At 46.1% G+C, this 23,161-nt stretch overlaps 1 protein-coding gene across 1 annotated transcript in view; it reads right to left on the bottom strand.

Moving 5' to 3' along the window:
• ZCCHC14 (zinc finger CCHC-type containing 14) overlaps window positions 1–23,161 on the bottom strand; it is a 799,037-nt gene that overhangs the window by 202,108 nt on the left and 573,768 nt on the right. Inside the window, exon 10 of the mRNA XM_078670582.1 lies at window positions 8,234–8,355. Within this exon, the coding sequence (XP_078526708.1) occupies window positions 8,234–8,355 (122 nt within the window). The remainder of the gene's footprint in view (window positions 1–8,233; window positions 8,356–23,161) is intronic.

The following is a 23,161-nucleotide window of genomic DNA, read 5'->3' on the forward strand; positions in this document are numbered from 1 at the left end:
ATAGACGACAGTCAGACAATACCATCATAGATGAGACAATCATAGGTGATGCCATCCGTAGTTGAGGCAATCATAGATGAGGAAATCGTAAGATGGCCAGCCGTGGATGAGGCCATTCATAGATGGGGCCATATGTAGTTGAGGCCATTTGTACATGAGGCCATACATAGCTGAGGCCATCGTCATAGATGACCGTCGTAGATGACCATAATAGAGGAGGTTGTCGAGCGGAGGCTGTCCTAGGCAATGCCATTGTAAAAGAGACCATCATAGACGAGACCGTCGTAGTTGAGGCCGTCGTCGACGACCGTCGTAGTTGAGGCTGTCGTCAACGACCGTCGTAGATGAGGCAGTCGTCGACGACCGTCGTAGATGAGGCCGTCGTAGACTACCATCGTCTACGATCGTCATAGTAGACGAGACCATCGTAGATGAGGTCAATATTGGTGAGGCAGTAATAGTAGACATGGAGTTTTTAGACTTCTAATGTCAAGTTAAGAGGATTTCCCTGATGAGTTGTAGGATCAGCCTCTGTGGAAGTTTTTTCCAATTGCCTCTTTCTGCGAGAAATGCCTTATAAAGACTCGAGGTGAGTCTTTATGGCTTTATGCGCGCCCTCTGGAGGCTCCTGCCGCGACTTTTCCCATTGACCTCTCCTATGAGGGGAAGGAATCCTCGTTGTCCTCATCAGAATTGGCAGATAAAAGTCTATGTAGTCCCAATAATAGCCTCATCTCTCAGAACGTGAGAATTATTGAGGAAAAGGTTAGACATATTTTGTAGTCTATTACCTAGTTTTCTGCCAATCTGCCATATTACTGCCTTAATAGGGTCAGAGAAATGAAGTATGATCCAGGTTGATCCAAAAAGAAGTAAAAGCTGAAGAAACTGAGCAGAGCTCAGGGAGACTCCCTTCACACACGACATGCAGTGAAAATCTGAGGAGAACTGGCTCTGCAGAGAGGGTTCTAGAGGGTGCTGTAAGCTGCTTTGTTGGGACAAAATCTTTGGTCCTTTTGGCATAATGAGGTAGATAGGCTACTACATTTTAGGCCTCAGGCCTTTCTCTTAGGCCTACTACTATAATTTGCCTCTGGCACTGCTTTTTTATATACCGTGGGACTCCCGCCTCGGCTACGGGGAATGATTCAGACATGTGAATCTATGAAAGATACCCAAATACTGGATAACCATCTTTCCCAGAGCAGGGGCTTGTGCCCAAAACACTGCGATCATATACCGAATGTCCCAGACCTACTATGGGGGTGGAAAGGCTCTTAGCAACCCCACATCCTGGTTGTCCCCTATGAAGGGCATTCACTACATGGGTTGAAGGTGAGGTTTTAGAAAAGACCAGAGCAGACTGCAACAAAACTGTAGCTTGAAGGTGGTCCGAGACTAGCAAATGGAATTGTCACTTTCAGGAGCCAGTCATCAAGATATGAACATATGATTTCCCTGACTTGCGCACCCTCAAATATTACATTTGTGTATATCCGGGAGGGGCTGAGGTAAAGCAAAATGGCAGGACAATGTATAGATTGTGCTCAGCCTCAACTTTCTGCAGGAACAGAAAACAAAAGTCTGTGTCTTACAAGTTCAGGCACACCATCCCAAGGCGAACAGGATCTGGGTCAAAATAAATATTTGAGACCGATCTTTCCCCATGAAGGTGTTCAGAAAATGACGTCTAAGGCAGGCCTCAATTTCCTGTTCAGTTCCGGATTACCAAATAGGTAAAGTAACAACAGCCTATGGGCCCCACTCATTTTAGGGACCCCATGACAACGGATCAAAAGAATATTGATTTGATCTTGAAATAACAAGCTTTAATAAATTGTTTTCAAAGGATAGAAAAAAATGTATCAACTCAAAGACACGGAAAAGTTACATTAAAGACTCTATAGAGAAAATACTCCATTATTGTAATGCACTCAATGAATATTGAAAGACTTGTTGGTTTATTACAATTTGAAAAATTTAATTTTTGTTTAATAACATTAATAATTGGTAATGTTTAGTTTTGTGTAATAAAAATGGTATATTAAAATTGTTGGTTGGTAAGATTAAAAACGTATTAGGAGATCATTTGTGAGGGGGGCCCTGAAATTTCGACTGCCTAGTGGCCTTCACAGGGTTTAATCCGGCATTGCCCCTGTTAGGGGCCAAGAAGTAACAGATGTAAGAGCCTGTGCCCCACCTCAATGCACCTTTGGCAAAAAACGATTGTACTTCCACTATAAGGATCATGAGGGATCCACTGGTACCTGAGAAACAACCAGTGGGGAGAGCGGGGAGTTGACAACAGAGGAAAGGCAGAGCCAACGTGAAAAAATTGAAAGACACACTGGTCTGGCGAAATGTAATGCCAGGTTGGCAAAAATTAACCCTGCCCCTCAATTCCCTCAAATGAGCTAACACGTGGGAACTAAAAGTGGTATAAGGCACTTGCAGCAACCGGAGGAAGAAGAATGCTGCCTTTGATGCCAGAAATAATTTATGCAGCAGCCCCTCACCCTTGGATCTGCAAAAGGGCTGTTCAGGCTGCTGTAAAGCCAAGGCACCTTGAAATGCCCCGGAATTTCATACACTGGTGGGTAAACTGGCAAACAGGGATAAGCAGCCCCAGAAAGCGAGGCATTGCCCTTTTGTCTTTGAAGTGCCCTGCAGAGAATCCACTTTATTCCCAAAAAGTTTGGTTCTGTCGAACTGAATGTCCATAAGGGAAGCCGGAACATCAGCAGAAAATCAGATTGTCTGCGCACTTGTCCCCATGGCCTGTACAACTCCATGCATAGTGATCATCAAACAATGCCTGAGTCAAGAGTGCGCAAAATTCGGGAGCTGGTGGCCCCGGAACCGGGGGTGAAGCCAGTACAGGAAACTCTGGCAGGACCTTCAGCAAGGGAGTCAAAACACAGCCGGCGCAGGTCAGAGGGTGGCCGGACAGGGCCAAACGGTGCTAGAGAAGAACCTACCAGCAGAACCCATCTTGAGACCCCAATGCCTCTGTGAGACCTGAAAGCACAACAGATGGAACCAGAACCATTCTCAAAAGCATGAGCCTGGTGTCTCTAAAGTCTTCAATTTGCTTCAGCATCGCCAATGGCTTTGGAAACTTGGGGCACAATGACAGCGTAATTGGAATCTGATCAGACCACAAAGAAGTCAGTTAAGTCAGAAATTCGGAATTTCGACTGCAGCAGCAGAAAGAGGATGCACAACGTTTGCAACAACTAGTGCATCCCGAGAACAGACAATGAGTCTGGGATTGCAAAGTACTGCAGGACTTTGTGAGGAATTGACCTCCCTTCTTGTGATCTGTGCTATAAAGTTTGTCTTTGCACTCCCATATCAGGGACCATTTGTTGCATGAGTGTGAACTGCGCTTGGTTCCACAACACCAAAGACTGGTGTTGTAAGGCAGTTAGAGTACAGCTTGAAGCTTGTTGTCTTTGGAGAAGATGTTTCCTAACACACTGGACTTTTGTTTGTAAATTGGTAAACTTTATTTAAAAAAAGGTGGGGACAGAGCTATGGATACATACTGGAGGATGCAGAAGACAAAGAAACTGACGTTAACGTGAAGCATTGCACTTATAAGTGGCTCCATGTCGTTACATCTGGAAGCGGTGGTACTGAGTGGATACGGATTCTTATCGCGGCAAGTGCTGGCACATTAGCACTATTACAGCTTTCTGGATCCAGTCTGGTACCTGGGAGGATTTAAACGGTGAGCAATCTGCATTCTGAAGTAGCCACCAGGTGTTTTTATAAGTGTTCAACTCCCAAATCTGAATTGCTAGCCAGAGTGTAGGAAGTGTGAGCAGCCTGCTTTCTGATCTGAAATAGGCATGTCATATTGTCTGCATGAACAACAGCACCTTGACTTGATCACCTGTAATAAGGTTTTCATAAACAGGAAAGGCATTTTCAACTCCATCTTCTTTATGCTGAGCAACTCACTACAATCATAAAGTAATGCAGATCTCCAGTGCCACTGATTAATGGGTTGTCCTAACTTAGGCTTCAGTGGGTGCTGGCATGTTAAAACACCACTTCTTCCAAGGTTTGTACTAACCATGTAATCTCCACACAGACAAGTACCAGACAGGAATGTTCCCCTTTGCCCAATGCATTCTGCACTTGCTCTTGTATTATGAGCACTGGAAGCTAAAATTAGATTTGGGTCATGTGGCCTGGAGTACAAAGGGTAGGAGAGAAAGAGGGGAAAGGGACATAAATCATGTAATATACAAATATGATGATGAGTTACGAAATGTTTCAGATCCATGTTCCTCTTAATACTGGAGTTGTTGGAAGAATTCAGGTTGTCAGGATTGGTGGTAGACTCGTCAAAAGCAATCTTCCTGTAAGTGATTTACATGACTAAGGTGGGTTACCAATAAAGGTCTCAAGTGATCAAATCATTGGCGATCATGGTCTCTGTGAACCCTCAAAACTGCTGAATACTGGTGTGCATTCTATGGCGCTCCATTGTCACTGATTTCAGCAAATGCAGCATGGAAAATAAAACAGCAGTTTAAAGTAGGAGGTCTTGTGGCACCAAGTTCTCAGGCAGCTGTACGTCAGCCCTTGGTGTAATAGATCCAAATAGACTTTTTAAAATGAGTAATCCAGATGTCCAGGGCAGTCATTGGTAAAAGAGCCTTTTTAACCATACTGGTTGTTCATTATACTTAACATCTATAAAAATTGACCCGAAGTATATAGGCAACTTGGAATTGAGTAGCTTTGAGAAAAGGCAAAACATTATGTAACTACTCCTTGTTTTAGGTAACAAAATCTTCCCTTGTAGATGTCTGACAGGTTTACCGAGTTCTGAAATTCAGATGGGCCCTGTTAGCATGAGACAACTGTACGTAATTGAGAAATGTATATCCTACGACTGATACTTGAATCAGTTTGAAAGTACTGGCTTGGAGTTCTTATTGATCACTGGATTGACTTCAGGTGCTCGGTGTGGTATACCATGGACTCAGAAGGCTCACATGAGGAGTGGTGTGCCCACCTCAAAGTTATATCAGACTTTGAGACCCAAACAGATCTAGCTGCTCTCAAGGTTTATGACAAAAAGGAGGCCTGTTGGGGAGTGATCATCTTGGAATCTGAGATGAGTCAAGGGCGAACTTCTACACAGCTGGCGTCACATAATAATAGACTGACATTATCACACTACTCGTGTCAGCTAAGAACTACCCACATTTGCCAATCAGTTCTACACAGTAAAGTTTCAACAAGTCAGGGTGGGCAGGGTGCAGTGTATTTAGAAGGAAGGACTTGTACTTGTGAGTTTTACATGTCCTCGTAATGAAAAGCTGGAAAATTCAGTTTTCACTACAGAAAGGCCTACCTCTCCCATAGGTTAGCACTGGTGCTGGCTTGTAACATCTTACAAGTGTATTTTACAATTGGGAGCAGATAGAACATTGTTGATTTGTGTCTCTGGACTCAATTCAAAAACATCTTTTAGTGAAGTTGTTTTTTAAATTGCAAGTCTGAAAATGCCACTTTTAGAAAGTTGTCATTTTCATACTGAACCATCCTGTGCCTCAGCCTGTCCTTAAATACACGTCTGGGTTGGACGACAGTTGGGCTTTGTGAGCTCACTCTAAACAGTCACACACAAACAGGGAGCTGAGGTGTGCCCTGCATATCCCGATGGCCCATCACCCGGCTGATGATCATTTCTGAGCTAGATTGGTGGTAGGAGCTGGCACTTGCACCCAAATAGGGCTGTGCCTGTTCCCACACAAAGAGCAGCATACCCCCCCTGTAGTGTGTCTAAAGCCAGGGCGAGGAAGGGAGGGGGTCTTGTGCATTGCACTACAAAGACATTGGTTTGAAATCTCCCTACTTCAACAGCTAAAAAGGGTATAAGTTCTGGTTCTCTGACACCATATACTCAGAAAACATCTAGACTGAGGACATTCTTCCAGGAAGAAGAGCTGTTGTGCTGCCACGATGGACTGCCACTTTGCTTTTTGCTTTGCTGTGTTTGCTTGCTGCTTGGGAGTGAGTGGACTAGACTTCACTTTCTGATCCTGCTTTCTAAGGTTCTCCAAGGGCTTGACTGAGCTGGTCTCCTGTTGGTGAAGTTGCAGGGACATCAACGACTTCACCTGCACCTTGTCACCAGCACTTGGGCTCCTCTGCTGTGAGTCCTGTCCTGCCAAGTGGCGCCAAATCCTGCCCTGGGCCCTTGGAGGGGAATTTGGTGCTGCAATCAAGAAACCAACAAATCAACTCCAAGCATCAGTTTGGAAGCAGCGCATCTCTGCAACATCACCCAAGCCGCAGACACTGCTCGCCAAGTGCACGATGCATCAACACAGACTGTCTCCTGATTTTGCATCGTGCCTCCGAAGAACCGCCTCTGCGTGAGCCTCAAGCACTACCTCACCGAAGTCTGACACCCCGCTCAGACTCCAATGCAGCCCAGCCTTGCGTGGCTTACGGCTGACGCATTGCCTTCAGCCCAGGGGTTCGACATCGAAGAATAAACGCAGCGTGCCTATGACATTGACGAATCGACACTGCGTTGCCTTCAGGAATCGGGGTCTTCCACAAACAACTGACATCACCTCCTCTGCGCAACGCATCTTCTCAGAGCAGCAAAGCTTCAATGACCCTGCACCCCTTTAAAAAACAAGACCTCACCTGCATCCGCGACGCCTCACTTCCTCTGTGCCATGCATCGTTCTCTATTTTGGATGTCAAATCATACAGTATGTGAAGCTATAACTGTCACTAGGTCCAAGCAAGGCACATCATAAAATTGTATAAAACAGGAAACAAGGACCGCCCCCCTACCTACCTCCCATCCCATGCTCTGCGCTTTATATTATCCAGTGCCCAAAGAACTGCCAGAGGACACCCCACAGTGTGGACCCGGGCCCTAACCCCGGTGTGTAACCTCTAAGTAGGGTAGCCTTTCTCATATGCCTATCGCCGTAGTGACTATGTCTGTCTGGCACTCCCGTCTCCAGTGCCCACAGCAGTTTCGGGGGGCAGATGAATCACCTCCAGTGAGATTGTGTATTATGGCTTCCCATGCTAGCAGGTCATCCTGCAGTCTCTCGTCGCGTCTCATTTTCTCTGTATGTGCTCTTCCGTGCCCGCCCATTCGGTCATATCTCGCAACCACTGAGCCGTCTAAGGGGGTATCGGGCCGAGTCATCTAATAGCTATTTAGCGCTTGGCAAGTGTAAATTCTAGTATCACAAACTTCCTGCTAAGTTTCCCCTTATTCTTAATAGGGACTAATCCCAACAGGCATGACTTCAAGTCCCTAGGAATTAGCCACCTACAGCAGTGTGTAGATGTTCCAAAATAGTAACCCAATAACAAATTATTTGGGGACAGTTCCACATGACATGAAGGGAGTCCACAGATGTGTACTTGCAACATGTGCACCCTGCCTCTCTAGCAGGATATATTGTGTGTAGATGTTTAAGCGAGAGGTATGTAATATGTATTATGTTGCACTGAGCAAGTTTGAAGCATGCGCTGGCAGAAACTTCTCGCACCCCAGGCGTATTTTCGTCCACTCATTAGTCGGACAGGGAACTTACTTTGCCATGTGTCCTTCACTTTTAGGGGAGATTTTGATCTATCAGCTTGTAGGACCACTGTAAATATGGTGGATGAGATGTTGGTCACCCACCACAGTCAGTAATGTAACAAGTGTCTGAGTAGCATCGGGGGCATCCGGAAACCCAGGCCAAATTCTCCCGGGCTGATGCCGCTATTTTAGAATATTAGACAAACTGACCCTGTCCCAAAATTAAATGTTTCTGCTGCCTCCTGCAGTGTAAGAATTGACTTGTTGGGTAATGGTCAACCAATGTGGTACAGCCCCTCTCCCGTCACATGGCTATAGCGATGGTATGTGCTATTTGTGTGACGGGCCCAATACCCCACACCTCTAGTTCTGGGGCATACGATGCCCAACATATTACCACCTACACCTATAGTCTGCACACCAGTCTCAGGATGTGTGGTTGTCTTGCAGGTGTTCTGCTGCCACACAGGAAAAGGGGCCCTAGTTCTCGGCCACCAGAGGTACCCAACCTTAAAATCCTTTTACAGAAAGAAGCAATTACAGAATTGCCATCTAATTACTTAAAATCAACGCTTTACAGGGTGAAAACATAAAATGTGACATTTGCATAAACCCGTGTTATAAAAAATAGCAGAAGATCATCAGTACCTGGAACATGATGGCAACGGATGCTTTGAAAAGGTTCAACATGACTAGTAGGAGGAACCCTGGCAACACCTGCATTCATGGAACACATCGTTGGATTAACACATCGTTTTTCAGATTTTTCTCTGGAACAACAAAAACCATAAGTGTATACTTAAAGCATTTGTGTGTAATGGTCAAGTTACTATGAACACATTTTCTCACTCCACAGCTGTTGCAACGCCCCTTACCACATTGGCCCTTGTTGGGGGGGTGGGTCCTAGAGGAAACCAACTGACCCCACATCCCTCAAAGGACTGACAATATTCTTGTGGGAGTACGGAGGGGAAAGAAAATTACAAATTAAGATTCTGATTTGCAGGTCATGCTGAACTGGGAAGTGAAATATTGCGGCTGACATTTTAGGACTCAGGAGCTCGCTCCTTGTGTGCTGAAAGTTAAAATAAAACATACAGGGGCCCTTTGAGCTGGAGAGGGGTGGGTGGGGGTGGAGTGTCCTAGAGGTAAGTGGTAATTTGTTTTTTTACATTGCTGTGGACTTGAGGTACTCAGCTTCATTCCTACTCCAAAGCACACATTTTCTGCAGTACCATGAATTTACAGTGAGATTACAGCAAGATTACCATGGGACAAAACAAAAAGATAAAAGAAGTTAGGCGAGTGGCAGTCGTTGTGTGACCGTGGAGGATTGGCTGCCTATGAGAGTTAAATGCAGAGCCTCGCCACAGGCCAGGCCTGTTATCCAACCCCACTCTGCGCACAGCTGGGGGCTCCAAGGTAGTGCACAGCAGGGAGTTTGGCACCCCTAAAGGTTGGGCACAGTAGTCTGGCCGCGGGCCAAGCCCGGAGTCCAGCACTGACCGTCTGTCCATTGCCAAAGGCTGTGCGCTGCAGGGAGTTGGAATAGTTGCGTATGGTAATAAAATCTTACTTCACGTTAAAAATCCCTAGAAATTCACTGAAAAAAAACCTGATGTTAAAGCGACGTTCTGGTGAAGGGAAGATTTCTGCTAAAAATACTATTTTATAGAAAAAAAAACACTAACAATCACGAGTTATAGTTAATTAGTTAATTGGCCAGGTCCTGCACTCAACCCACTGTTTATGCCCACCCTCTGCTGCACATAACCTTCTTCCATGCACAGCAGTGGTGTACTCTTCTTATGGAAAGTCTGACTCAACTATAACTCCACAGTGGTGACGTCCACTGTGTAACTAACTAACTAACACCCCCTCCCCTCACCCCCCCCCCCCAGTGGTGGTTGCCCCTGGATAGTTCTAGCTAGGACCACGTTTCCAGAGGAGAAGCATTTTTTGGTTTGCTTAGAACTGACGCTGTTCGACAAATCTTCACAAAACGTTCCCAAAAATAGAGGATAGCCAGAAGACGAATGACTGTACCAGTAAATCTCTGAACGATAAAGGATGAAGGAAATGTACTCCATATTAGAATAGAGCCAGCACCCTAAGTAACGCGTTGAATAATGGCAAACTAGAAGATATTTAAGGGGAGTCGGGGGAGAGGAGTTTAAGTTCACTTTATTTTGTGTATGCAAAATACTACATAGGAAATATGTAGAAAAAGTAAATTATGGCTGTTAAGAAGTTGTTAAACTGTCGGCAATTTCAAAGTATTCCATTTAGTAGTTTTTAGAAAGCATAATTCTCATTTATTATTTATTTATCTATCTATCTATCTATCTATCTATCTATCTATCTATCTATCTATCTATCTATCTATCTATCTATCTATCTATCTATCTATCGATTTTCGGACTCTGGGACCCCTCTCCTAGGCCTGGTGAAGGATGGGTGAAAGTGAGGGGGAGGGGGACAGTTATGTGCCAATCCTCTTGCTAGTAGGGGACTTTAACGTACACCCATGTTCCTTGTGTAGTCCTAGTAGGGGGAAAGAAGGCCATTATGAGGACTCAGAGTATGTCCATTTTAGTCATTTCTGCTAGGGAGATAATTTAAATCTCATGGTATCTCAATTTAATCTTATCAACATTTTGACGAAAGATGAGTACGAGTCCCCTGGTTTAACATTTAAGGTTAGAGGTATCATAGTCCACTACAGATTTTATCTTTGTGTCGGAAGGCATGATTTCCTTTCTTATTAAGTTTAACGCAGAGTGGAGTGCTAATAATGATCATAACCCACTCATAAAAGAGTTCTAGTGGTATGGTTTTAGGGACAAAAGCAATAATATTCCTGAAGAAACCCTTTTAATTATGGAACAAGGTTGGCAAATTGGTTGGGGCAAGATAATCCCTGATTATTTTACGGGGAATTGGTTCAAAGGAGCAGTTCTGAATTGGAGGTGTGCTTGCATCTAGACTCCGCTGATCAGGATATCATGGATTCTTTTTCCACTATCTGTAAAATGGTTCAAACTGCCCTAACCAGGAAAAGCAAAAGGCCAGACAGTCATGGTCCTCGATGGTTCATTACCGGTTTTACTAAAGCTATAAAGATCTATAGTTGGTCCTCCACCAAAAGGCAAGGAAGAAAGAAGCTAAAAAGGAGGCCAGAAGGTTGTATGCGCTGGCTGCTAGGAACTGAAATAATGCCCTTAAAAGAGAAGCGTGGGAAGAGTTAAAGGAGGCCTGCAGCTCTGCAGATAGCTCGGCATTTTGGGAAGTATTGAACCAGTCACTCTTCAAGGAGGAATGTAGCAGCACCAGACATAGTCCAAACAACCCAGCCCAGAATTGAGTAGCTCATTTTTAAACTATTTATGCAAATAATAGCTACTCATCCGCCACCATATTTATAGCGAGTTAAAACTACACTTAGACCTGGTGGAGGTGAAGGAAGGAATTGTAGGTCTTACTTCAGGAAAAGCGCCGGGCACAGATGGCGTACCGGGGGATCTTATAAAATCATGTGTTGACCCAGAAACCCACAGCTGCCACAGCTGACCCCACCGAACTCAAAAACTACCGCCCCATCTCGCTCCTCCCATTCCCTGCCAAAGTCATTGAGAAAGCCATTAACAATCAGCTCGCCACCTTCCTCGAAACCAACAAATCACTCGACCCCTCACAGTCTGGCTTCCGAGCCAAACACCGCACCGAGACCGCCCTCATCACAGCAACAGACGACATTCGAACACTACTGGACAACGGAGACACAGTCGCCCTTATCCTCCTTGACCTCTCCGCAGCCTTCGACACAGTCTGCCATAGCACCCTGATACAACGCCTCAGAAACATCGGAATTCAAGGAAAAGCATTGGACTGGATCATTTCGTTCCTCGCTGGAAGAACTCAGAGAGTCCGCCTCCCCCCTTTTAAGTCAGAGGCCACCGAAGTCATCTGCGGCGTCCCTCAAGGATCATCACTCAGCCCCACCCTCTTCAACGTCTACATGAGCCCCCTCGCAACCATCGCACGTCAACACAACCTCAACATCAACATCATCTCCTACGCTGATGACACTCAGCTGATCCTCTCACTCACCAAAGACCCAACCACCGCCAAAACCAACCTACACGAAGGGATGAAAGAAGTAGCCGAGTGGATGAAGCAAAGCCGTCTGAAACTGAACTCGGACAAAACGGAAGTCCTCAACTTAGGCTCATCCCCTTCCGCCTGGGACAACTCTTGGTGGCCAACGGACCTAGGAAAAGCCCCCATACCGACGGACCACGCACGGAACCTGGGCATCATCCTGGACTCCTCACTCTCGATGACCAGACAAGTCAACGCCGTCTCATCCTCATGCTTCAACATCCTACGCATGCTCAAAAAAACATTTCACTGGATCCCCACCGAAACAAGAAAAACGGTCACCCACGCACTGGTTACAAGCCGCCTGGACTACGGAAACACCCTTTACGCCGGTTCCACTGCGAAACTACAGAAAAAACTCCAACGCATCCAAAATGCTTCAGCCAGACTCATACTAGACATCCCCCGCACAGACCACATTTCCGCTCACCTGAAAGACCTTCACTGGCTCCCCGTCAACAAGAGAATAACGTTTGCCAGTAAGCTGCCCTACCTTGCCACGGAGCTGTGGACTGCCTGAGCCCTTGACCGCGCCTCGTCCAGGTTTCCCTCCCGCCGCCGCTCGAGTCCCTCTCGCGGCCGCCGAGCGGAGGGAAACTACCACTCCCAGCCTGCCTTGCGACCCGGAACAACATCCAGGGGTCAGCGCGCCCGGAGGCGCTAGAAAATCCCGCCGTCTTCGGTGGAGCGGGTGTTGTGCCAGTAAGCTGCCCTACCTTGCCACGGAGCTGTGGACTGCCTGAGCCCTTGACCGCGCCTCGTCCAGGTTTCCCTCCCGCCGCCGCTCGAGTCCCTCTCGCGGCCGCCGAGCGGAGGGAAACTACCACTCCCAGCCTGCCTTGCGACCCGGAACAACATCCAGGGGTCAGCGCGCCCGGAGGCGCTAGAAAATCCCGCCGTCTTCGGTGGAGCGGGTGTTGTGCCAGTAAGCTGCCCTACCTTGCCACGGAGCTGTGGACTGCCTGAGCCCTTGACCGCGCCTCGTCCAGGTTTCCCTCCCGCCGCCGCTCGAGTCCCTCTCGCGGCCGCCGAGCGGAGGGAAACTACCACTCCCAGCCTGCCTTGCGACCCGGAACAACATCCAGGGGTCAGCGCGCCCGGAGGCGCTAGAAAATCCCGCCGTCTTCGGTGGAGCGGGTGTTGTGCCAGTAAGCTGCCCTACCTTGCCACGGAGCTGTGGACTGCCTGAGCCCTTGACCGCGCCTCGTCCAGGTTTCCCTCCCGCCGCCGCTCGAGTCCCTCTCGCGGCCGCCGAGCGGAGGGAAACTACCACTCCCAGCCTGCCTTGCGACCCGGAACAACATCCAGGGGTCAGCGCGCCCGGAGGCGCTAGAAAATCCCGCCGTCTTCGGTGGAGCGGGTGTTGTGCCAGTAAGCTGCCCTACCTTGCCACGGAGCTGTGGACTGCCTGAGCCCTTGACCGCGCCTCGTCCAGGTTTCCCTCCCGCCGCCGCTCGAGTCCCTCTCGCGGCCGCCGAGCGGAGGGAAACTACCACTCCCAGCCTGCCTTGCGACCCGGAACAACATCCAGGGGTCAGCGCGCCCGGAGGCGCTAGAAAATCCCGCCGTCTTCGGTGGAGCGGGTGTTGTGCCAGTAAGCTGCCCTACCTTGCCACGGAGCTGTGGACTGCCTGAGCCCTTGACCGCGCCTCGTCCAGGTTTCCCTCCCGCCGCCGCTCGAGTCCCTCTCGCGGCCGCCGAGCGGAGGGAAACTACCACTCCCAGCCTGCCTTGCGACCCGGAACAACATCCAGGGGTCAGCGCGCCCGGAGGCGCTAGAAAATCCCGCCGTCCTCCGCGTCGCGGGACGCGAGCGGGACGCCCGGACTAAGCCCGGACAAAGGGCGGACAGTCTAAGACAGTCCAAGACTGCCCACGACTGGACTGGACCAGGACACTAACTCCTGTCGCACCGTGAGTTACCTGTTGTAGTGTTTGCTTGCTCTTTGACAATCTATACGTACGAGGTTGTTTTGCTATCTATTCTGCCTCTTTGTTCAACCATGTCAAAGCGTAAAACACCTGACACCCCTGTTAATACTATGGAGAACTATTTAGTGAACAGAGTGACTAAAATAATTAATGATCGGCGGTCCTCTTTAGGGCTTAATGATTCTCCTCCCTGCGCTCAAACAGAAGTGTCCTGCCTAATTGATTTGGACATAGAAGCTATGAACATAAGTGACACTGTGAACGTGGAAAATGTCGATCCTCCTGCACTAAACACTTCTATAAATGTTTCACAATCTGTTATGAATACTGATTCACTAGTGGTTGATGAACCCAGCTTGCACTGTAAAGATTTAGTGTTAGTTGATGCTAGTACCACTCCACCAACACCTGTTCCTGCTCCAAGAGCAGTTAAGAGGTCTATTAAAGTCCCTACTAAAAGGCCAGGACTACGATCAAATAGTAAAAAACCACTAACTCCGCTAAACTCTAAACACAAAAATGTGATTGATGACTTAATAGAGGAAGGGAGTTGTACTATAGACTGGGATGACTTGTTGTCGAATAAATTCATGGGCATGTTAGAATCTAGGATTGTGCGAATAATTAAACCTCTCATATCGAAAATTGATCAACTGTCCGATAAAGTACACAAACTAGAGTCCCTAGTAAAAACTACAAACGACAACATGGGGGGCATCCCCAACTCAATCATAAATAAAATAGATGAGCTCCAGGAAAAAATGATTGAGAATGTAAAAGCTATACCTGCACCAGTGCAGACTGATGCTCTTAGTGCTACAAGTGATCTTACCAAACCCACCATTGTAGTTCCGCCACCAACAAATGAGAATGGTTTTACATCTGATTCCCACCTTGATCTAAATCCTGTCGAGCTGATAGTGGAAGCATCACCTCTAGTGTTAGTACTCGCCAATGTCCCTATATTGAAAAAAGACCAGATTGAGACCCCAGACTCCCTCTTAAACAAATCACTGCAGTGGCTAGGTAATAATATCCAAGCAACTCCATGGGGTAAGGAAAAGTTGTCCGAGGACTTGCTATCAGCAAGAAGGGTTAAGTGGATAGGGTCCAAACCCAAGAAATTTGCCGGGGATTGTGTGGTATTAAATCTGAAGGGTCCAGATGTATTGCCAGACATCCTACAAAATATTCTCCCACCCCAACGAAGAACGGCAGAAATAATCCCGCTAACGTTAGACTTTTTCTATAGTCGAAGAGGTCTACTAGTAAAACCAACTATCCTTAGAACCAAGTGGTCAGTGGTTGGATCTAGAAGGGATAGGGGGGGCACTAGCGGTGACTGGGGGTTAAATTTGGATAACTGCTTTTCGGCCTTATCTGATTTAAACGAATGCGATTGACTCAAAAGCCACGATTTAGCTCCTCACACTGAGCTGCTGCAGCAAAAACATACAGGTGAAGGAAACATAACTAGCTCCAATCTGGGCAACCTGAATGTAGAGAAAAATAAATCATTGCACCTAAAATGTAAAAACCCCGTTCTAAAAGTGTTAAAGATAGTAACTGAGGTTCATACATGTGCTACTGGGGTTGGAGAGTCTGAGATTAGTTCAAGGGATGGGAAAAAATCTTTATTAGAAGTGTTAAAAAATGCAAGCGATCAGAAAGAAGACCAGCCACTAGATCAATGTAAAACTAATACACTATCCCTTGTATCATGGAATATTGCAGGCATAGCAAATAAGATAAATATACTGGAATGGGCTGAATATATTAATCAGCACGATATCATTATGCTGCAAGAAACCTGGTCACTTACCCCAACATTTAAAGTGGGATATTTAAATTATTACATCCCGGCAGTTAGAAACCGCCTCGGACGCCCCTCTGGAGGCTTGTTAATTTGGGTACGACAATCCCTAAATGTCATTATAACACGACTATCAATACCATCAAATGACATTATGGCTCTTACGGTCAGATGGGAAAATGGCCAAGAGCTCAGCATCTTTAACGTTTATGCTAGGGGAGTGTCCAGGGGACAAGTTTCTAACACTTTATCAGTCTTAGAACAAAACATAGAATTATTACCACCACATAATCAATTAATAGTAGGTGGTGATTTTAATGTAACCTTTGAGCCCCTGGGGGAAGAGGACCGGGTTCTGTCCGAGGAAGAGGACGCTAAGTGGGGAATCCCACAGTTGGATCTGCCTGTCATTAAAAAATGGAGTAATGTGGCAATTCAGCTAAAAAGTCTCTGTTTAGCCAGAGGGTTGAGAGCGGCAAATGGGCGCTCCCCCTCCGATCTAGTAGGTAATAAGACGTTTGACAATGGGCGCTCATCTAGCAGAATCGATTATATATTAATAGATGTAAAATTTTGGAGTAAAATACTTGACATGGTTGTAGAACCTAGACTAGAAAGCGACCATAATCCCTTGAAATTAACCTTTATCTTCCACTGCAAGCCTTCATCGCACCCTAAGGGCAATGGAATGGTGACACAGGATGTAGTATGTACTAACAACCAGCGTCACCTTAAATGGGGAATGATGATAAAAGATAATATAAAACTAGAAGCACTTAAAATGGTAGTGGTAAATGAAGTAAATAATATCAAGTCTAAACAAGGGGTGTCAAGTTTCCAAGATTATATGATGGAGGCCCACGAAAAACTTTTCACTGAATTACAAAGTTTTTTCATTAAAAAAGTAGAATCTGGTAAAGAGGGTAAAACCCTACAGAGACAAGGCTGGTACGACAAAAGTTGCAGACTGGCACGACTTAATTTGAGTTCAGAACTAAAAATTGGCAATGCAATAGGAATTAGGAGAGCGAGAGATGCATACAGACAAGCCCAAAAAAAGGCTAAGAGACGCTGGGATGAAGAAGGGTGGCAGGAACTGAAGGAAGCTTGCGCTGCCAAGGATTCTAAGCGCTTTTGGGCTATTGTTAAATGGGAGAGGGGAGGAATAGCTGCCCAGCCCCAAAATAATGTCCCCATTAATAAATGGACTGAGTTTTTTAGACCACAGTATGCCCGCAATCCGGCCCATGCCTCTGTCCAACATCCGCCATCTATTTTCTTCAAAAATCAAATATTTGATGAGAATGATGTAATTAAAGCATTGGATGGTATAGCAGGGGGAAAAGCGCCAGGCATGGATGGCATTCCGGCCGACGTATTTTTGTCAGACCGGAACACGTGGTGCTTATATTTTAAAATGCTGGCTAATGCTGTGGCAATGGGAGGGGAAGTGCCCCACTCATGGAAGGGAGCGGAAATAATCCCCATATTTAAAAAAGGAGACAAAACACTAGCTCAAAACTATAGACCAATAAGTCTCATAGACACAGCGCAAAAAGTGATGGGTCGCCTAGTCCAGAATAAGCTACAACAATGGATTGACGACAAAAACATACTATCCCCTTATCAGGCAGGGTTTCGCCCACTGACCAGTAGTGTTGACCAAGTTCTCTATTTCTTAACAATTTACTGGAGAAATGTCACACTCAAAAAGGGATCGCTGTACGCAGTCTTTGTAGACCTAAAAGCAGCCTTTGACTTAGTCCCCAGGGAAAAATTGTGGCAGACCCTGGCTGATGTAGGTCTAAGCCGGGAATTTGTTACCCTCCTTGTCCGCCTCCATGACAATAACTTTGCGAAAATTAGATGGGGCAAGCAAGGTGAAACCACAGATTCCTTCCCAGTAGAACGAGGAGTCAGGCAAGGCTGTGTGCTAGCTCCAACACTATTTTCAATTTATATTAACGGAATTGTTGACCACCTAATGAAATCCCCAAGTGACGCCCCAATTATAGCAGGTCGCCACGTTCCAGTCTTAATGTTTGCGGACGACACGCTCTTACTCTCACGCACACCGAGCGGTCTCCAGAAAGTGGTTGATGCCTTTGGGGAATTTTGTGATAGTAGAGGACTTGAATTGAATACTACTAAAACTAAATTCATGTGCCTAAACTATCAGTCCTCTTTCAAAGGAGTAATTAAGTATAAAGGCATCCCTCTAGAGAAAGTCGACGCGTTTACCTATTTAGGCATCACTATGCAAGGAAACATGAAGTGGCAATCGCATATTGATAATACTCTATTAAAGTTTAACCAGCTCGCTGGTGCAGTAGCACTGAAACATCGTAAATCATTAACAAAGCCGGTTAAATCTGCACTAGAGATATACAATATGAAAGTATTAGGTGCCTGCTTGTATGGGTCTGAATTGTGGGGGTTCTCAAATTTGAGAGAATTGAGTTGTGCAGAGAATAGGTTTTTGCGAGGGCTTGTTATGGTCCCACAAAGCACACCCATGCTCACTCTGAAATTGGACCTCGGCAAGAAAAATATTGAGGACATAGCCAGACTACGGCCACTCCTATATTGGAGGCGCTTGATGGTGACCCCAGAGCTGGCTCATTATGTTAAAGCTTTGAAGGACGTCATTGAGTTTGACCGTTTCCACTGCATCAAATGGTTAAAAGAACTCAAGGAGCTTCTTGGATTATTAAAATTGGATCATCTATGGGGAAATTATGATGTGGCTAGCTTTCCATCGAAAGCAAAATTGAAAGAACTGTACTGGGAAATGGTGTATACAGTAATGTTTCGCAAAGGCTCCCAATCAGCACTGACATCTCGCTTCTGGGATATTAAAATGTATCCGTCGTGTGAAATATATTGGGATATAATAGAACGCCCTTACGATAGGAAACTGTATTTCCAATTCCGTATTGGAACCTTACCGGTAAATGCTTTTAAAAAGCATTGGTCTCCCATGTGGGATGATCATTGCTATTCTTGTAAGGACCAAATTGAACATATTTCCCACCTGCTGTTTTGTTGTCCACAATATGCTTCCCCCAGACGTAAATGGCTGAAGCCAGTGTGCCAAATTATTGGCACACGTAGTCAATTAACAGCCTTGAGAATACTTGAAACGGATTGCTCCACACTTTTTGTAGTTGCCGTAGCTAAATTTCTTGCCTGGGCATGGTCAATACGCACACGCACTTTAAAGACTAATGTTAATGTATCATGAAATGGTGTTGTTTTAAATTTTCCTATTGCATTGCATGAACTGTCTCTTTTATAGAAATGATCTGAATTTTAATTGTGTTGTATTTATTGTGTATTATCGACTGTCATAATGTTTAATATGTGTTTTAGAATTATTTTTAATTATAGTATTTATTGTATTAGGGATAGGAAGGATGCTTTTATGACAAATGTCGAATAAAGCTTTATAAATTGTAAAAATTGAATAACGTTCCGTCTCCTCACCCACGCACACAAAGCCCTTTACGAACTTGGACCTGATTGCCTCAACACGCGCCTTTCCTTTTACACTCCCACCCGCCAGCTGCGTTCGTCCAACCAAGCCCTCGCCGCTGTACCGCGCATCCACAAAGCCACCATGGGAGGAAGATCTTTCTCCTACTTAGCGGCCAAGACCTGGAATTCCCTTCCCATCCACCTCCGCCTTACTCAAAACCACCTAGCCTTCAGAAAACAACTTAAAACATGGATATTCGATAAATAAACCCCCCCTCCCTCTTCCTCAAGCGCCTTGAGACCCTATGGGTATGTAGTGCGCTATATAAATTCTGACTTGACCTCTGGGCCCCATTAAGTACTCAACATTTGAACACAGTAGCGTGTGGCCATATTCCGACATCCACAATCAGCTATTGTCGAATCTTCAAACAAGCATTTGCAATGCAATAGGTCTCACATTTACGAGTGTTTGAGCTATTGGAAATGCAATAGCTTAAACTCTTGCAACTGCGAGATCTATTGCATTGCAAATTACTAGTGCCCATGCGGCGCTTTCACATTAATGGAGGCCGTGCCCCTTTCTTTACGGAAGAAGTATCTAAAGAAATGGGCGTGGCCGACATTAAAGTGAAACCGTGGCATGTGGCGCTTTGACCAAAAAAAGCATCCGTTTGGCAAGTTGACAAACTGATCTTTTTTTTGTAAAAACACCCCATGCTGCGGTTTGACTTTAATAGCGCTGTGCCCCTTTCTTTAGATGCCGCTTGTCTAAAGAAAGGGGCGTGGCCTCCATGAATGTGAAAGCGCCGCATGGGTGCTAGTAAACAAAAAAATAAGTATGCGCGGCCGCTATACTTAAAGCTATAATAAATAAAGAAACGCGGCTAGTATTGCTAAAGCAGACCCCCATTAGTAAATAAAATAAAAGTGGGCGGTGTGCTGCGACGTAGTGGGTGGCATAGGGGCAAATCATTAAACAAAATAGTGCTCACAGCCAAGATAAAGCAGACCGTGTAAAAAGACAAGTAAAAGGTCCAGTCGTTATGGGAGGTAACAAATGCAGACAAGGCGGTACCAAGATGGGACTAACAAGCCTAATAACAAATCGGAAGCCATTGTTCACAAAGGACAATGGCACAAGCCAAATATAAATATGGCCGGAGAGTGGGCGGGGCTTCAAAGCCATACTCCAATACTGCATGCCTCGCACAGCGCATGCGCCGCCAAGGCTCAACCTAAAAATGAGCGCGGTGAGGCAGTAAGGAGCCGAGGTTCTAGTTGCTTTTGTTTATGCAGTTAAGAAGTCTGGATAGGATTCACTGTAAGCTGAACGCGCCTGGTGGATTGACTGCTGTGCGGCTGCAATGTGTATGGATGTTTAGGTTGCTAGGGTAACATGGAGTTAATGTTGAGGTATTGGGAATTAGGGAAAAATGGGTGAAAGTTATGCTAAGGTAAACTTCACAAAGAAAGTTAACAGATGCCGTTGCTCTCCAATAAAGAGTACTTTCATAATATAAACATAAAGAAGCGAGCAATCAACTACTAATAAACACCCCTGATGGCTTAGAGGTGTTAGTTATATAATATGCAAAAAATACATGTACGCCCCTTTTGGGATAATAGTGTTGCTAAGTGAAGGAACTCGTCATGCAACCTTTCAAGGAAAACAAACTCCAGGGCTGACCTAAGCTCTGTAACCGCAATATTCCAAAGAATGAAGGAATAAAAGTGTTTTGTAAAGTGCGCGGCTACTCCTGGAAGCTTCCTAGCGCTGAGAATCATCCGAGCAGGCACACGAGAATAGTTCATTTTCCTTAGCAAGAAAAATTGTTGAAAGACTTTTCAGGGTGGAGAAAGGCAATCGTATAATAATGATACCACGGAACGTAAACAATCAGTGACAGTCATTAAGTACCGTCCGACAAGGGCAATGCCGATTTTCTGAAGAGGACAGCACTACTCTGCTTTTGCAACCACCTCAGGAGTGCAGGCTTTTGGGGCTATGTTCCTTCCCACCATGCAGCGCGTGCAGCCTCCCCGGGACCCCGGTGTCCTCTCCCTGCGGTGAAGGGCGCAGCAGTCTCGGCTCTTTGGTGCTCTGACTCGTGCTAGATGCCGTAAGCCCCAAGCGTTGCCCGTGCACGGCCAGCCACGAGCGTTGACTGCTCTCCCTCTAAGGCGCTGCCCCTGCCCTGAGCCACCCCGGTGTTTCCCCTCCTTCTGGCTGCTTCTTACCTGTTCCCTGCCGGGCTACACTCTTATTTTGCCCATCGAACAGCAATTGGCAGGAGTGAGCCTGCGCCGGGTCTGTACTGCGCATGCGCAATGACGGGTTAACTTGGTTTGGCTGGGGATTAGTAGTGCATTTTCTTTGCTCGGGCCATGCCTATCTCCCGGGTACAATAGGCTGCCAACGACAGCGCTCGAGACAGAGGGATATGGGTTTTTGCAAGTGACAGGTGAACATCAAAGGAACATCCGGTTTCTTTATACTGTACACGCCAAGAGTCAGGGCTTTAAGTGGACCGGGTCCTGTCAGTTCTCAGCACCGGCAGTTCTAACAAGGAAAGCGGAAACAATCAGATTTTACGGTCTTCTGGTGGGATGTGCAAGGTAAGATCGGCACTTTCTGTGTGCTCGTGTGCCCGGGGGGGGTTGGGGGTGTGCGCGTGTGTGTGCTCGTGTGTCTGTGTGTGCCCGCGTGTGTGTCTTTCTACGTGCGCGCTCCATTGTGACGGGGATCAGCCTGCCGGAATCGGAGCGCGTGTTTATGCGCGCGACCTGATCCGATTCCGGCAGGCTGCGCGTGACAGTCTCTTGTCTCCCCTTGAACTCCTTGAAAGCTAAACTGATTACAATAGGGCTCCACAGCGACAATCGCTTCGCGATTGCGTCGCAGTGCGAGCCCTAAAAAGGGACAGGAGCGGACCCTGCTGTCTATCGACCAAGTTCTTTGATAGACGCGGACATGACATTTCTTGGTCGTGTCCTGCTTAATTGGCTAATTGAGTGGGCAGATAGCAAGGAAATCATGCCAGAAATTCAATATGGTTTTGGATCAGGAAGAGGTACAGTAAAACAGAAATAGAATCTTTATTAATTACAAAAAATACACTGTACAAGGAGGGAAAGCATTCATTTGGCCTTCATGGACCTCAGCACAGCATTTGACACAGAGTGTACATCGAAACTGTACGCTTTTCTGAGGGAGATGGGGGTGGATGATGCTCTAGTAGCTTTTCTGCAGGATTTGCGCATGGCACTAGAAGCTAAAGTAGGAATTGGGCCAAATGGTGAATTCACTATGCACTTACAGCTAGGGAGGGGAATCTGGAAGGGCTGTGTATTCGGTCCTATGCTTTTTAATCTTCATATTAACCGGCTAGAGCAGTTTTTAGTCTCTATAAAGACGCACCGCAGGTAGAAAATAGATTGGTCCCAGCATTACTGTACGCTGATACTGTCCTTATCGTGCGTACAGCGAACGGCTTGCAGCTTTTATTAGATCTAATTTACGATGTTATGGTCAACCTGGGACTGAAAATCAATTATACTAAATCCTACACAATGACACTAGGCCCGAAAAATACCAAAACATATGCAATTAAAGACCATCATATTGGTCAACAGGACCTGCCCATGAACTTTTACAGGAGAGCCAGTCTGCACGATGCTTCCTGTGTGGTCTCTGGAACAGCTGTAAGAGGTCTCTGAATCACCAATGACACAGCCATTCTGGAGCTAACAGGATCATCCTGTGCTTGCAGTGGTACAGTTTAGTTAGCGCATGCATGATTAATGGATAAGGGGAGAATGATACAGAAACTTTCCTGACCAGTCCATCAAAAGAGCATTCACCCTAGGCTCTGGTTGGCAGTAAATGGAGTTGAAGTCTGCATATTTCCTGTTTCCTGCATCTGCAATCAAGTCTATTTATGGATAGCCCATTTGTCAAAGCAACTCTGCAGTTGTTTGTTGCTGAGAACCCACTTGTGGTTTTCTTGGAATGATTAGCTGAGTGATTCTTTCTTTCTTTTGTATTCCTAGCAGACAAATAACCAAGATGTGGAAGTCTCTTGATAAGAACCATTTCCAGATCCTTTCTGCTTCTAGAGAATCGTCTTGTGTGAGACTCTCTTACTTGTTTAAGCAATGGACTGTTGAGTAAGTCATCTGAGCAAGAAGGG

The sequence above is a fragment of the Lissotriton helveticus genome, chromosome 12 (genome assembly GCF_964261635.1).
Source record: "Lissotriton helveticus chromosome 12, aLisHel1.1, whole genome shotgun sequence".
NCBI classification, from domain to species: domain Eukaryota; kingdom Metazoa; phylum Chordata; class Amphibia; order Caudata; family Salamandridae; genus Lissotriton; species Lissotriton helveticus.